At 36.8% G+C, this 15,963-nt stretch overlaps 1 protein-coding gene across 6 annotated transcripts in view; it reads left to right on the forward strand.

The window, feature by feature from the left end:
• The window catches only part of ACTN2 (actinin alpha 2), a 68,774-nt gene that overhangs the window by 8,915 nt on the left and 43,896 nt on the right, over positions 1-15,963 (forward strand). For all 6 annotated transcript variants that reach the window (XM_071547996.1, XM_071547993.1, XM_071547994.1 and 3 more), the window contains exon 2: positions 15,034-15,148. In XM_071547996.1, coding sequence (XP_071404097.1) covers positions 15,034-15,148 — 115 coding nt within the window. The remainder of the gene's footprint in view (positions 1-15,033; positions 15,149-15,963) is intronic.

Genomic DNA, 15,963 nt, shown 5'->3' on the forward strand with positions numbered 1-15,963 from the left:
TTCTCCCTATTTTGCACCTTTGAAAATCAGCCTGCTCTTTTGGCACTGGCAGAAAGGCTTAACCATCCAGCATTAAGTGATTTTTTTTTAAACTCTGTTTCGTATTTAACCTTGGTACCATTGTAGCTTTTGACTGCTGCAAGGCTTAAGACATTGCACTTTTGAATGTGAAGAAAATTGGTATCAAGCTGCATTAAATACAAATAAAAATAAAAAACAAACAAACAAACAAAAACACAAAAACCCCCCCAAAACAACAAAAAAAGACCAAAACACCCAACTGTAAATGATAGTGTAGCTCTGGGGTATTATTTCACCTAGGGAAGTTTCTTTGAACTATGAGAAACCTCTATAGTCCAAGCTCATCTTCAGTTGTACTCTGGAAAGTAGTCCCACCATGTTCCTTATTTTCTTTGGCAGAGTAGCTGACCACCTTTGACTCTGATACTATCTATAGATTTCCAGTGTCCTTCATGTGCTGGTACAATGATCTTCTGCCATGTACCAGATCACTGAAGAAATTTGAAGCCACTCTCCCTCTTCTTACTACTTCTAAATCCTAAATGATTTCAGTAATGTAGTTTGCAGTCCATCCCCACAAGCAGCTATATTGGCACATGCACATACTGTGTATAATGTACATATCATCCGTCTGACATTAGTATTTAAAGACAAGCAAACACCATACATGAGGCTGAAGTTGGCTCACTTTCCTTTAGGCCTTCATTTCCATGACCAAGGACAGATCCCAGTGTGGCTGCTGTTGAAAGAGATACACTATAAATAAAAAACTGTGTGTTTAATTGATGAAGCAGCTTATTTATCACAAACACTATACTGTCTAAAGCACTGATGTTCATGACTTCAGCAGTTACAGTCATCATTGTTTGTTTACCCATCTATTCTTAGTTAGGCGCTTTAGAACAGGCCACTTAGTTAAATTTCTTCTTCATATATAATCAAGCCATCCGAAGATCCTGAGTAGTATATTGCTCTTTATTCTGTTTTTATGAGAAGCTCAACAATTTAGGAATCTGAACCTCACTAAAAATTATTTTGAAACTCTGAAATTTTTGTGAATTTTCTGAAAGTCTTCTGGCTTTTTAAATGTTTTAGAAAACGTTATTCTATAGTTAATGCCTCATAAAGAAAATTAAAGCTTAAAAAAATCAACCCAATGTATTTAAGTAGTATCTTTAATGGCAGAAATTAGCAACTTCTTTAAAAAGCACATTCTTAAAACAAACATGAAATAAAAATTGATTTTTTTTTAGTCATCAGTTACAACAGTAAAGAAATTCACATGGGTAAGTCATATGTTTTGTGTATTGAGAAATACTGCATTGAGTAACTTGGCATATATGCCACAGAGGAACTTTTTGTTGCATAATTGGGAATTAATGTATAAGAGTTTTCTTCCTCTATGAGTCACAACTAAAACTGCAGTTTAGATTACAAGTGAAACCAGATTTGGTTATCTTCAAAGGAAACACATAATGGAGTGCAAAGACAAGATTTACTGTGTAAATATCTTGGAGTCTGACTATTGACATATTTTTCCCATCATTTATTGGTGTCAGGGACTTAAAGATGTGTGTGTTGGTGAGTGTGTAATTGAAAAACGTTCAATATCTGTCAGAAGACCTGCTTTTCTGATTATAGAAGTGCTTTAAAGAATGTTGCTAAATTGGATAGGAATGTAGTTTTATCCCACTCTGATTGACTGTATTGACTAATTTGTAACGGATTTACTCACTCACCTGGCAATGCAGTACATCATTACTGGATAAAGATAGCATGGTGAAGAAAATCAACAGAGAAAGCAAGGGAAAGACATTTGGAAATCCAGTCAACTAAATCCTAGATTAGCCTACTTTAATTAATCCTTCTATTTCCAGAGGACATACCTTTACTTCCTTCCATACTGTAATGTGTGAATGTTTCTGTCATTTCGCCCTAAATAGTATTTGGTCATTTAAATATATATCTCTGAAATGAAACTGTTAGCCAACTGTGATAGTTCATGAGCTCTTGGGAAACCAGGAGGAGGTTGTAGGGTACAGCTGGTGGAAGAAGAACCCAAGTCTGGAAATAGCAGAAGACCCTGTCTCTTTATTAAGAAGGTTTATTTGGCATTCATAGCGTAGTGGCAGTGCATGTTATTTGTTTCATATACTTGAGAGAAAGCCCAGACAGTATAAGGGGCATTGACTTCACCTTTAAAGCCCATCTGCAGATTTGTCCCTTGCAGATCCACCACCTTTTTGGATTACCTATGCTTCATTTTTGACTTTTCACAGAGAGAGTCAAATGTAACAGAGATTATTCTTTTCTTCTATAATAGTGAAGAAGTGGCCAGTTGGAAAATGATACAGAGGGAGAGAGAAAACAGTAAAATGGCCGGTCTCAAATATTTTATCATTGCCAAAATCATTCCCTCCAAACCTGTTGGCATTTTTACTGCAAATCTTTTTCTGAAGAGGCCTTCTATTTTGTTGATGTTCTTGTGAAGTAGAAATGCTGATCACGAAAAGTGGTGCTCCAGAATTAACTCATTCTGAGCCATGTAGAAATGAGTTAATATCTTTTGACCCTATCACATTTCAGCTGTTTGTTGGGTGTTTTGGTCCCATGACATATGAAATATTTTTTCCTGTCCTTGTCTTTCTTGGTTTTTCAGTACTTAGATCAAAAAATTGCTCTTTTAGTCTCTTTTTGTCTAACTAGTGCTTACAGTGAGACGTCCCAAAAAGTACTTGGCTCAAAAGTATCCAGAAAGCACCAGAATGCAAGTAGGTCAGTTCCATTAACTGAGTTATGCTTTCAACAAGTATTGAGAGTTGTCTTAATTTTGTACACTCTAATGCTGTACACTCCCTAGATCTGTATCTAAAAATCTGGTAGAGAGATGAGAGCGGATGTGTGAAGAAGAGGTATTTGGGAGCATGCATCAGTACATTTGGAGTTTCTAGCAGAACCTACGCACTTCATGCTCTGCAAGCTCTCTGTTTAGGTCCCTAGTGTTGTGCCTGATTGGTGGAGGAGAGATATTTGGGCAGGACTTTCAGATATGAATATATACCTCTGTATAAATGCAAAGATCACAGGAGTGAGAGAGTCCATAAAAACTTTTATAAAAATGTGTACATTTCTTTGCTGCAGTAAACTTTGTGCAAATCTATTTTCATGCAAATCTATTTTAATGGCCTGACAACAGGCCGTATACTTATTTATTTGTAGGTATGCACTGTAAGGTTCTGTGGTGTAAAGGTATGGTGAATGATGTGTAAGTGATTAGTTGTTGTAGCCCTACTACCTCAGGTTGTAATTGTCAGGCTTACCTGTTTTTATAGGGTACATGCAAGCTCTGCAAAGTGCAGTGTATTGGAGCAGAGAATATTTGGTTAGTATGCTCTAAAGTCATCTTACCCTATTAGAGGAAACTACTGTTGTGCCATGCAAATAGCTGGCAGTCCTCAGAGGTTCAGGCTGGATGCTGTACCCTCCAGTCATCTGTACAGGAATACTGGGGTTCTGTAAAAAAGGCACAGGTCCTTGTAGTCCTCCTCTATTTCTGCAGATTTCAGTAGGAGGCATTTAGAACAGCAAAATTTGGCAGTGTTGCATGTATAGAAAAAAGGTCTACCATGATCTGTTAATTGTTGCATTATTAAATGCTAGAAAGAATATGGCCTATTGAAAGAGACCAACATGTTTATAAACCTTTCCTTTGAGGGAAATACAAAATCAACCTCTGAGAAGGAAAGAAAACAAAAGCCATTGGCAAAAAATAGATTATTCAGAACTTTGAATTTGTGTTGTTCCATTAATTCCTTTTTTGTTTGTGTTTCGTTTTGTTTTTCAAGCTTTACTCCCAATTAAGAACGGTATTCTGAATATGTTTTATTAATAGATCTTTTCCCACCAATATTTGTTTTCTGAGAGTAGTGAAATAAACATTCTTTCACTTGCTACAGCATTTTAACTTTGCAAAATGTACATGAGACTGTAAAATACACTCCACTGTAAAGATTAACGGAGCCCTTCTATTTCTACATTTAGAGCTCTCAGTCCATGGGACATATTTATATTTCACCTCTACTGTGGGGTAATGATTTGGGACATGTAAAGAGGTTCTATAAGTTGAAAGAAGTTGTACAGAAAGCTGTGGAAGAGCAAGAACTCAAATGTTGAATCATTACTCACTGTCTGTCTTTTCACCCTCATTAAAGGATGCAATTTAATATGGGGACTATTGTAACTTGGAAATTTGTTAGTAATTTGAGAACTTTGTTTACTTCGCAGATTATACCATTATTTACCATTCTGTAGTGCTAATCTTGTACATTGAGAATGTGTATTGAATAATGGTATGTAAGCCAAAAACTCCAGAGATATTAATTCTGTTATGACCAGGTATTAACATACCTGTTGTTTTACATAAAAGGCAAAGAGAGTAGAGTCATTGAAAGGTAGTGCCTAACTGTAAATGATGTCATGCATATTGTTCCCAAAGTAGGAGGGAAAATGAAGAGGTAAGATGATTTCACACAGCAAGGGATTGTTCCCCATTACTCCATCTAGCGAGAATGAATTATCCAAGGCTGCCATAAAACAGCTGGACGTGCACATCTGGACAAAGGATTCTTATATGTATTGCCTGGGTGCTGTTTGTGATCATCTTTTTTCAAGGATTCATGCAAACTGAAAAAATAGTCATTCACACCCAAGAGAAAACTCACTTGCAAGCCCCTGACCTTTGTCACTGCTTAGCAAGGTGGTGACATTATTAATTAAAAGTCTCAGTATTACAAAGTCTTCTGAGTGGAATATTTTAATAGTCGCTACACCCCAGCTCATGATGAAAGATAACCCTGTACTGAAGAGGGACTTCTAATTTATTGGTTGGGGATGTGTGGCTGATAGAAACCTTTTTACTTTTAGGTCAGTTTTTTGAACCCAGGCCAGGTGAATAAGTGACAAGGTTGCTAACACATGCAGACTGTTTGGTAATATCTATGAGGTGAGTTGTACACTCAGTTTAGCTCTCAGGAGGACAGGTGTCCCCATCACTTAAACCACCAGAAATGGAAGCTTCATTGGTGGTGCCCAAAACTGACCTTATTAGTGAGAGGTAGGGACAGTGACTTTTCATCCTAGGGGTGATAGCTAAAAAAATTCCTGTATGTGAAAATGCTTTCTCAGGTTGCATCTGTGGGGTTACTCACAGTCATTGCTATTCTTAACAGTTCCCTGAGCCACTTCGTTCTCCATACTGGAGAGCTTGGCACATTTCATATTTCACTAAGAGCTTTTAAGGAGGGAAGGATACCTAGCATGTAACCAGATTTACAATAGTAGGTAACTGGTTTATACTAAACAGTCAGATTTGGTTTTCCAATGTAGAATTAACTCTGTGTGACAAAGAACAGATACTGAAGATGTTTGGTAGTTTTGTGTTGTTTTCCATCTGTTCACAGTAGGTTCTCTTCTTGACTAATTTTTTTTACAATTCTGTATTTGCAAGGTATTTATAGTTTTGCCAACTTTCTAACCTTTCTTGCTACAATTTCTTTATGGGGCTTTTTTCAGGTTAGTGTTTAAGCATTTAATAAGCAACAGTTAATTTTCTGCCACAACAGTGCAGTGGAATATGGAGGCTTTATTAGTCTAATTATCTTTGAATACAGAAGTGGGACACTTGAAAGTACTCAGCTATGGCTAACATCTGCTCCCATCATTGTTAAAAAGATTATAGTCCCATATGAGGAATCATGGGTCATAATTTGCTTGGTTTTTAGGACAGTAAAAACATTTTTAAAATTCTGTCTTAAGTGCCTTAAATGCTATTGCAAAATTGAGGAGAAAACACAAATATCAGGGTCTCTTCTCAAAGATCTTAATACAGACCTTGGGAAATGTACATACCGACAGAACAGATCATGGAATCCACTTTCATTTCAATTTGGTTTATGTTTGACTTTCTGTGAACCCTCTTGTGCCTGTTGGCTTTGAATCTTTTTTCCCTCTATCCTGTTACATTTCTTCACCTTTGTTTCATTATTATTCTCTGTCATCACCTTATGCTTTCTTTTCCTCCATTATCCCTGACAAATCTCTAGTATTAGATTTCTTTTTGCTAAGGGAAATTAAAGGGTCATATGAAAGTAGAAGAGTTGGAAATGGGGATCACCACAGAAAGAACACCCTGACAGAAACAACATTTACAGCTATCTCTTGTATGCCAAACATTTGGATTTCAAAAAGGGAGATGTTTTCTGCTGACTTCTTATTTTGTAGTCTTTGGATAACTCATACACCTAAGTTTTAAGGCTTCTCAGACAGAGAATCTGGAAGGAAAAACAGTCTTCTTGCTATTCTCTCTTTTCAAGGCTGCAGTGTAGATGTCAGTTAGGATGGGAATCTTCCATGAACATTATGGAAAATTGGGAGAATCAAGGGAAGCATCTAGTCCATTTCCATACTTTTAGGTAGAAGCAACTATACTCATGTTCTTCTCAACATATTTATCCAACTTGTTCTTAACCATGTCCAGGAAGAAGGGTTCCACATTTACGCAGCCAATCTCTTCCAGTGCTTCCCTCCTTCTAGAACTAAAGATTAATCTAAAGCTTCCTCGTGACCATGTCTAAAATTCTGTCTTCAGTGAACATAGAGAACTGACATGTTATCTTTTCTCTTGTGACTTCCTAAATGTTTGAGATAAATACTGCTCTCTCCTGAAAATTCTTGCAATCATTCTTTATTTTTCATAGATGGAGTTTTCTAGCATTTTATTCTTTTCATGGCTGTTTTGTGAATTCTCTCTAACTGGTCTGTATTTTGCTTGAATTTGGTCCCCAAAAGAGGGGACAATATTACAGCTCATCCCTTTCAAGTACTGGGGATATTGGAAGAAATACTTAAGATATCAATACACCATTCTTCTGCATAGACATTCCAGTATTGTATTTGCCTTTTATAAGAGCACCTTTTAATCAGGTTAGGTTGTGATTCACTGTTTTTCCCAGATCCTTCAGTGCTACTGCCCTGCAGGAGTACTCCATCCTGTGTTCTGTTGTTGTTTATTACTGGAGGATGGCAGTACTTATGATTTCTTGCCAATCTGAATCCAATCCAGCTTTCTTCAACTTATTTCACTGATTTGTCAAGGTTAGTTTGAATTGTAGCTCTGGCATGAAACATGCTTATAGACCCATCGTTGTGTGGTCATATTGAAATGTGATAAGCATGCACCCTGTTCCGTCACCTGTGCAAGTAAAGTGTAGTATAGAAAATGCTTCAGGGTAGACTCCTACAGAAGTCTACTTAATAAGCCCTTCCACTTATAGTGAGCCATTACTCCCCATTACTAGGAATAAACTCTCTAACTTGTTAAACACTTTTTTTTAATCCTCATATGGTTTTGTGTTTAGTTTTCCTTTGTAATAAATAGCTGGTTGCAATAGGTATATGACATAAAAGAGATCTGCTGTTGTAGAGTCCTGGTGTGGGGACCTTTAAAATACTCTAGCTTAATCAGTGGAGCCAGGATGAATGAGTTTAGATAGACACAATTATGAACAGGGCATGCAGGTACTTAGCTGCAGGCTTAGAAATGTAATACAACTTAAGTTTTTGATTGCTTGTCCTTGGAAGTTTAATTTTTAAATATAAGATTGGATTTAGAAAAAGTTGATGCTTATTTGCCTAGTGAAATTTAGTACTTGTATGTAAGCGAAATAAGCCAGACCTTTTATCACTATGAAACTCACTCTCCCTGTTTTATTAAAATTACCACATGCAAATTTGCCACAGGCTGCTCTGGTCTGCTTAGTGATAGGAATGTGTAAAAGATACCCCAGTTTTAGAGAACACATCAGAAGTAGACAGTAGTGATTTTTTTTTTCTGACAGCTCCTTTGTCTAATTCCTTCATCTTACCAAATTGGGTAGGCTGCAGTTATGTTGTAAAGATAAGAATGGGTAAAGGTATCCTACTGTTTTTATAATGCAAGGTAAATCCACTCCCATGCTTTTGCTGAAGATTGTCATTGGATCCCTGCCTCTTTTATTTCTGTATTGCTTTTTCTGAGCAGGATTTTCTTATTTGCATGATTCTTAAAATTCCAAAAATGAAAGTAGATCTAGACCAGAATTGTCCTACAGATCCTGAACACCTTTTAATTTCAAATGGGGTTTTAAACACTGCATGTACTCCTACTTCTAAAACATCAATGTTGTTGTTTGAAAATACATTTAAATGGACAGAATTATTTTAAAGTTAAAAAATACTCAAGCAAACTATCCTATGGTACTGCATGTATTTTGAGAAGTCACATATTTAGATCTTACAGGTGCTTGCTGCTGTAAAGCTTTTGTAAATGGGTGTCATCAACAGTACTGAAAAAGGAAGGAGCTTCCTTCAGGGAACAGAACTGCTGGAGCATTTGATTGATGGTTCATCAGGGTCCTGCATTATCTGAAGTCTTTCCTAAATTTTCCTGATTAAAACTGATGTTTTTCTCATATGTAAAGATGGGCTTACATGCTTGAAAACTTCTCTTCCAGCTATCTCAGGTGATCCAGTAAAGATATCCACTTGTTCCTAATAAGCCTAGCAATATTTTAACTTGTCTAGCCCCTTCAAAGACCTTGCAGAACATCTTAGCTTCCTTCCTTTGTTTTGCATTCTTTTCTTAAGAAAAAAAGGCTGAAGTGAGGATAGTGCAGGCATTGACCCATACTGAATTTTCCATGCCTCTTGCTACCTCCTGAGTTTTCTTCCAGTTTACATCACTGGGACAACATAAACTTTCTCTGTTGTCTCCTCCGAAAAACAGAACTAATATCACTCTGTAACAAAAATTTCTTGGGTTTCATTGTTGCCAAATGATTCTTGAGGGGATATTTACATGGTCTGTTTTTTTTTTTTTGTAATAATGAGCACTGTAAAACAGATGTGCAGTCATTCAGTACTGGACAGAGTTGCATGTTTTACAAGAAACCTGAGACTCACAAAGGATTAGGCCACCTGCTTTGCAAGGACTGAGGTTTCCCCAGGCTTTTCCATGCAAGCAAAATGCAGAGTGCCAGTAAGATATGTGTGATGTTTTGTGTGATGAATGCATCCCTTTGGTGACTTCTCCTGTGAATGATAAAACTAAGGGACAGGGGGGAAGTTCCCTTAGTTAGTGGAGCAGATCTGCTGACAGTGCAGAGTATGCTGGTGTATCATCTGACACCGTCTGTTCAGCTATATGGATGGATGTGCTGGTGCAGGAAGGGCTTTCCCCATCTTTGGATTTGGGGCCCTTGTGATGGAGCTTCTACTAACTGATGGTTCTCTGCTTATCCTTTCTGTTGCTCTCAGGAACTTGACTTTGACATAGTGCCTATGATTTGAGGGTTTCCTTTTTATGGCCTTTTGGAACATGCTAAGGATTTTCCCTACCTTAGCCTTTGTGGCATCCTTCACTGTGCTCTGATGCATTCGGTGTTAAAATCCCACTTTGCCTACTGGTGTTTTGATGTGACTGAGTGGAACTAGTGAACCACCTCCCGTTATAGTTATTCTAATTTTTTTACTAATATGTGGCAATGCATTTAGGCTTCCACTGCAGGGGAAAAGAAGAGCAAGGGGACAGTTAAAAATAATTCAAACAAACAACTAAGATGTTACTTATTTTTAATTTATAAAAATATACTCACGCACCTAATTATACCACAAGTATAGCTGATTTAGATGTTCTAGGAACAGCTGAAAGGTGCCATGTATAGTCGTTGGTTCACATCAAGCTATTTTATAAAGGCTGCACAATTTTCTGCTGAGTTTCACCTTCATGGCTCTTCTTCCTGGAGCAGAATTAAACAGTTAAGTGAATGAGGGCCAACACAAACTATACACTAAACCCAGAGAAACCCCCTGATTCTTCAGTCATCAGGACACAGGAGCTAGGAGATCATGTTGCAGGTTCACAACTTGTATTTTAAAACATGGATAACAGACAGATGGGAAATTCTTCAAGGGGAAACCTCAGTCTGGCCTAGAAGGAATGTTCTGGCAGAGCTCCTTCTGTAACACCCCTGCCATGCACTCAGAGCCCAGTAATGTTCTGTATAACTAAAGAGTGAATCACTGCATCCCATTTAGCTTAGAAGTAATGAAGACCCTCAACTAACACAAAGGGAGAGGAAAAAAACCCTGTAGAAGAAGGACTGTAAAGCAGTTTTAAGAAACAACTTTATCAGACTAAGATTATTCAGGACAATACATACGTATATAAACAAATGTAATTTTTTGAATATATTTGAAGTTAATTTTAGTCTGGTGTATTCTCCTGCTCTGTTTATTAGAATTTAAGGTCCACTTAAAATAAGTTGTGCATCTGTTTTGCTTAACAGGCACAGGAAGTATTAACTTTCTTATTAATGCCATGTTTTTCATAACTCATAGGTTAAAACTAGATTTTTTTCTTTTTTTTTTAATGTAAATTTTACAGAAAGGCTAGAAACTCAAAAACCAAATGACTCCTGTGAGCAAGTAGACTCTCTTGTGCTACTGGTAGGGATAGAGACAAGCAGACAGATACCTTTTAAAACAAATTTAAAATAATTTAAAATAAATTTTGAGCACATATAAAAACTATAGCAGCTAGAAATTGATTTGAGATGGAGAGAGTGAAGGTAGAGTTAACCCTTGATATGAGATGTATGTACTAAATAGGATATGAGTCCCCAGTTCATCATTAGGCTGGATCCACTTCTCAATTTCAATTTTGAGTGCAAGCAGATAAATCTTTCTGAACTTGTGGAGTGTATCCCCTGTGCATCCAAGTTATGCTGCTGTTTTAGTGATGTTCATTATGGACTCACTATCAGTGCCAAACAAGAAATTTACTCTGCATCTTCAGGAGGTAGAACAAGTTGTTTTGTGACTCACAGTGGATAAGAGTATTGGAGGATGTGGTCACTGGTGCTTTCTCAATTCCCTTTGTCCATATTATCACCTGCACATGGGAAAATTGTTATTAGACCATTTTGTTGTCTGGTTTTAACCACTATCAAAGCAAGTTATCATGACACTTGTATAGAAAGGACATACGGGCTTTCTCAGAAGTGTAGGGCAATTCAAATCTCAGAGGTACCATTTTTTCCAGCAAAGCGTGTCCTTCACTGTGTAACAATGTTTGCACAAAATGGGCATACCCTATTCTTTTTTTGGCATTAACTGCAGGTGACTGATAATTAATTAGGGATATCTCCTTTTTCTGTCCCTTGATTGGAATTCTACTTGTCAGGGGCTTGTAAAATTAGGTGTCCTGAGTAAATTACTAGGTAAGGGGTTTTTTTCCTTAGGTATACACTTTGCCATCACAGATCTGTGAATCTGAATTATGGAGAATATGCTGTTGACAGTCTTCACAAGAAGGCTGAATGGGCATAGAACATAAACCATATTCCCTTTTCTGGAGTTAGTGTTTCCAAAATAGACCTGTGACAGCAGTAGACAATAATAGTGCATTAAGAGAACAAGAGAACATTTATGTGTGGGACTGTAAATTGTTTGACTTCTTGCCCTGCATCATCCCCTCTTCTGGGATCTCTCATCTAAGAATGTCAGCAAAATTTCTTTCGTAGTAACAACTTTGAAAAGGAGAAATCTTCCTTTATTTATATTTTAAATTTGTACAACCATGTATGTAAATAAATTCTAAAAAGAAATGTCTAGCTTTTCAGACAATTATTTGTATCCTTACTGGTATTCAGCTTGGTGCCTTCAGTCCTGCCTTGTTTCTCTGGGCAATTTGATACTCTGAAATGTTCTATACAGCTCAGCAGAAAAAGGAATTTGCTTTGTCTAACTCATTTAGTAGCTTTTAAATCCCAATAGATTACAAATTTGCAGGGTACTATATGCTGGCTGTATCTTGATCTCCAGGACTATAAATGTGCTTTGAATTGTTCCTCAGTAACTATGAATAGGATTGTTAGTTAAAGCCAAAGCACTGAGAACAAGGGGTATCACAATAAGAATAGAGGGATGAGGGTTAAATAAAATGTGCATTGTGGAAACTGTTAAAATTTCCAAGTTAAGTTTTGCAGTACCCTTGATGCATTTGCTAATGGATTGCATCACTGAAACACATTAAACACTTCCATAAGTATCATTCCTATAACCATGTTCAGTCCTAGGAATAATAAACTAGTTTGGAAGGCACCAGACAACAAAGCCACACACTGAGGATCTGCTGTAACGTACTGCAGTGGCACCTTCCATGAGACGCAGGAGAACTGTCACAGGTGGCACCATTTCATGACCTAATGCACTGATAGAACAGAAAGCTCTGAGAAACTGTAGTTTAAATAAAAGATCTAACTCTTATTATAGATATAGAAGATAATCTAAACTATGTAGAGACAGATGGTCTAAATAAAGAATCCACGCACAGTAGTGCTTCAGCAGAGCTTATCTCATGAATGGAGGCCTTGTAGGTAACTCCAAGTTTATCCTTCAGAATGCTTGGAAACACCAGTACCACTGGAAAGAATCTTAAATAACATACAGATATAAAAAGCAGATCATAAACCCAGTGTCTGTCACCAAATTATTTATTGAAAACACCTTGACTCAGCAATAGAAGCATCTTTTCCTTGTTTATATAATAGTGACATTGGCTGCTTACTGTTTCCATAAAATCAACAAGATTAAGAAAACCACTTGTCTCTCAGTAAATTCAGTGCCATAAAAATGTTCATTTTCAAGAGAAACTATTTAAATTACTTAAAAATGTCTTCATCCTAGGATAAAACTTAATGTTTTGTGTCTATCGGTGGGTGCATCATCCAGTAAGTTGAATCATCTGTTGTAGAGGCAAAGTAGAGGACCACAGTGAGATTAGAGGGTGACAAAATTCTAATTTGCTTTTAAACACACACACACACATGAGATAAGAAGTGCCAGGTTCCATTTCTTCTGAAGAAACTCAGAAGTAGCTTTCTTTACAGTAGGAATCAGATTTGTATTTTAAGACTTCTCAACCGGTGGGATTGTTGCCATTAAATTCTTAATTAAATGAAAAAATGAGGAAAACTCATTTACTTGAGTGGTACAAGGTCAGAACTTTTACCATAAATGTCTAAAAGAAGAGATGGAAGTGGATGAGGTTTTTCTCCAAGTTCCTCTCGGAATTCAGTGTGGTGTGTTTGGAACAGTTCTACAAACTGCCATAGCTTTCTGCAGATAAGCATGTCCATCTCTTAATCTTAATTCATGAAAGGCTAATTTATTTACTGGTTCAACTTTCTAATATTTATTGCCAAATTGCCATGCAAGATTCATGTGCATTTTCCCTTGAGTGCTTTCAGCTGTTTTTTCTGTGTTATGAAATTATTCCTTCCAAGATTCTTGTAATAATTTTTAGTGTTCGCAAATAACTTAATGCGGTGCTAAGCCTTTTTAGATACATATTACTAGATCAAGATACTGCTTGAGGCAGACAAATTAGTCTTATAAACCAGATCCTAACCCTATAATGATTCAAACCAAATGCCATCCTAACACTCCATCACATCATGCCCTGAGGGTAGAGGTGTCTAGTATCTCTGTTGAGATGATTGGTACGCACACTCTGGTTTCAGATCTCTCATGAACTCAGTAAAGCTACTTACCCTAAAATGAGGAACATTTTACCTTCCTGAATGACTGCTTTCCAAGCTAACATTCCTTTATTAAAATAGATGAATTTGGTGCTTCAGCTGTACCCATGCTTATCCCCATCTGCACACAGAACAACTTACACCTTTACCTGCAGTTCATCCTCTGCAGGTCAACAGGACCTTTACCCAGAACCACTTCCAGTACTGTCTTCTCTCTCCTCCTTTTCCTGGGTTTCTAGAATTAGGAATTTCACTGCATAGCTATGCCATATCCATAGCACTTCTTGCTTCCTTTCAATTCAATAGGAGAATTTGATAAAACTGAAGTTTAGCAAGCTGTTCCTTGTCACTGTACCAGCATTGAGAAAAGAGCCCAGCAAGCTGCAGATCAATTCTTAACATAAAAGGACTCAAACCCAACAATAGTAAAAATGTTATTCCTTAACAAAATATTGCATTTTTAAGATTAGGCCATTTGGGGAAAATTCAGGCCCTGTCTTCTTAAGGTATGTCTAGAATTTACAAAATTAAGTTCCAGTGTTAATTTTTGTCTTATTCTACTGGCCTTCTTTATTCTGTTTCTGATAGATCAGAAATTAAATAGTTTGAAGAAAGAGGCAAGAATAAAGAAGGCTAATGGGAATTTCATACTGATATTTGGGATATATTATATTGTTTTAAACTATTTGATGTAAATGTTTTAAAAACTATGGCAGTTTGAAATAGCAAAACAAGAGGAATTCCAAATATCTGACAATTTTAAGTAGCTGAAGACTAACTTGCAAAAATGTATGGGCTTCCTAAATACGTAAAGTTAAATACCTGGTATAACAGCTAGTAAGTACAAACTTGCTTTTAACAGACACTGAAAAGCAAGAAGAATTTGTCGGAAGGCTAAGAATACTAATGAATATTTAAAAACAGACTAATTTAAACTATAAATTTCTTGGTTTTGATTTCATTCATACCAAAGGTAACATGTATATGCCCTCTGCACATCAGTGGAATTAGTTCTGCTTTTCATCTCCTCAGTGAAAAGCAGATTTAGATATTGATGACTCTGTGAACAGGAAAATGTTAATGGTTGCCTTTGGGATCATTTTTTCCCTGCAAACCTAAGTATCTACATTTGTGTGCAAATTTGCCTTTTGTCTGGAGATGCATTGACAAGCAGAATCTAGCACAAAATTGCTTCTATTCAAGAAATCCTTTGTGTCTTCATGAACATCTGGGATAAGAATTTTGAATTCAGCAACATGTATAGAATGAATGGGAGTTGGACATCCAAATCTCAGATGCAGAATTTACTCATAGGTCTTAGCAGTTGTTTTGGAAAATGCCTTGTTGATAATTTTTTTTAATTATACTATTACAGACGTTTACAGCCTGGTGCAATTCCCATCTCAGGAAAGCAGGCACACAGATTGAGAACATTGAAGAGGACTTCAGAAATGGCCTCAAACTGATGCTCCTCCTGGAAGTTATCTCAGGTTGGCTAAAATAAAGTTTTCTATGTCTTTCCAGCACAGTAACTGAAACACTTGTAAAAGAACAAAAACTGTTAACAATTTAAAACAGTGAACACAAACTCCAAGTAAACTGAAAAGTGAGCGATGAAACACACTGCAAAGCCGAAGGGATGGGAAAAAAGCTCTGCCTTTTCCTTGTCTCCAAAATTTACTGTTTAGTGCTTGTATTCCATGGTATCACAGTGTATCAAGGAATAGACAGTTTACAGTTTTTCTGGAAATTTCAATGGAGAATGATCCTTTGAAGATTTTCTTTCTCCATGAAATGGAGAATCATCTTTTTAGAAATTATTCTGCTTTGTGATAACTTGAAAAAGTAAGTTTGTTTAAGCACATCAGCCTGTGCTCTGGAACGAGCTGCACTGCTGTGCTGGATGAGGCTGTTAAAAGCCTTTGTTCCTGGTCAGATGTGGAAGGATGCTATGACTGATCTGGTGGATAGAATCCAACCTCTCTTTACAGTTGGGCAGGTATGGGTGATGAGCTCTGAGAACATCCTGCTTTCTTAATATTCAGCTGATCTAACAGACTGTAGCAATGAATCATATGTTCAGTGGCAGGAAGCATGCACATATCTTCCAGATGTTTAGGGCAAACAAAAATTTTACTCTGGTTTTACTTCTACGTGAGAAAGATCTAAGTCAGATGCTTGAAGATTTGAATTTTCTCTTCAGGGTTCTGTTCAAACCCCTTTGGCATTCTTTCAGAAAAATACCTGTTAAAATAACTGCTAAATTTTAGGCAGTGTTCAGGGCACATCCACTTTTGATTTCTAA

The sequence above is a fragment of the Pithys albifrons genome, chromosome 2, assembly GCF_047495875.1.
Source record: "Pithys albifrons albifrons isolate INPA30051 chromosome 2, PitAlb_v1, whole genome shotgun sequence".
NCBI classification, from domain to species: Eukaryota; Metazoa; Chordata; class Aves; order Passeriformes; family Thamnophilidae; genus Pithys; species Pithys albifrons.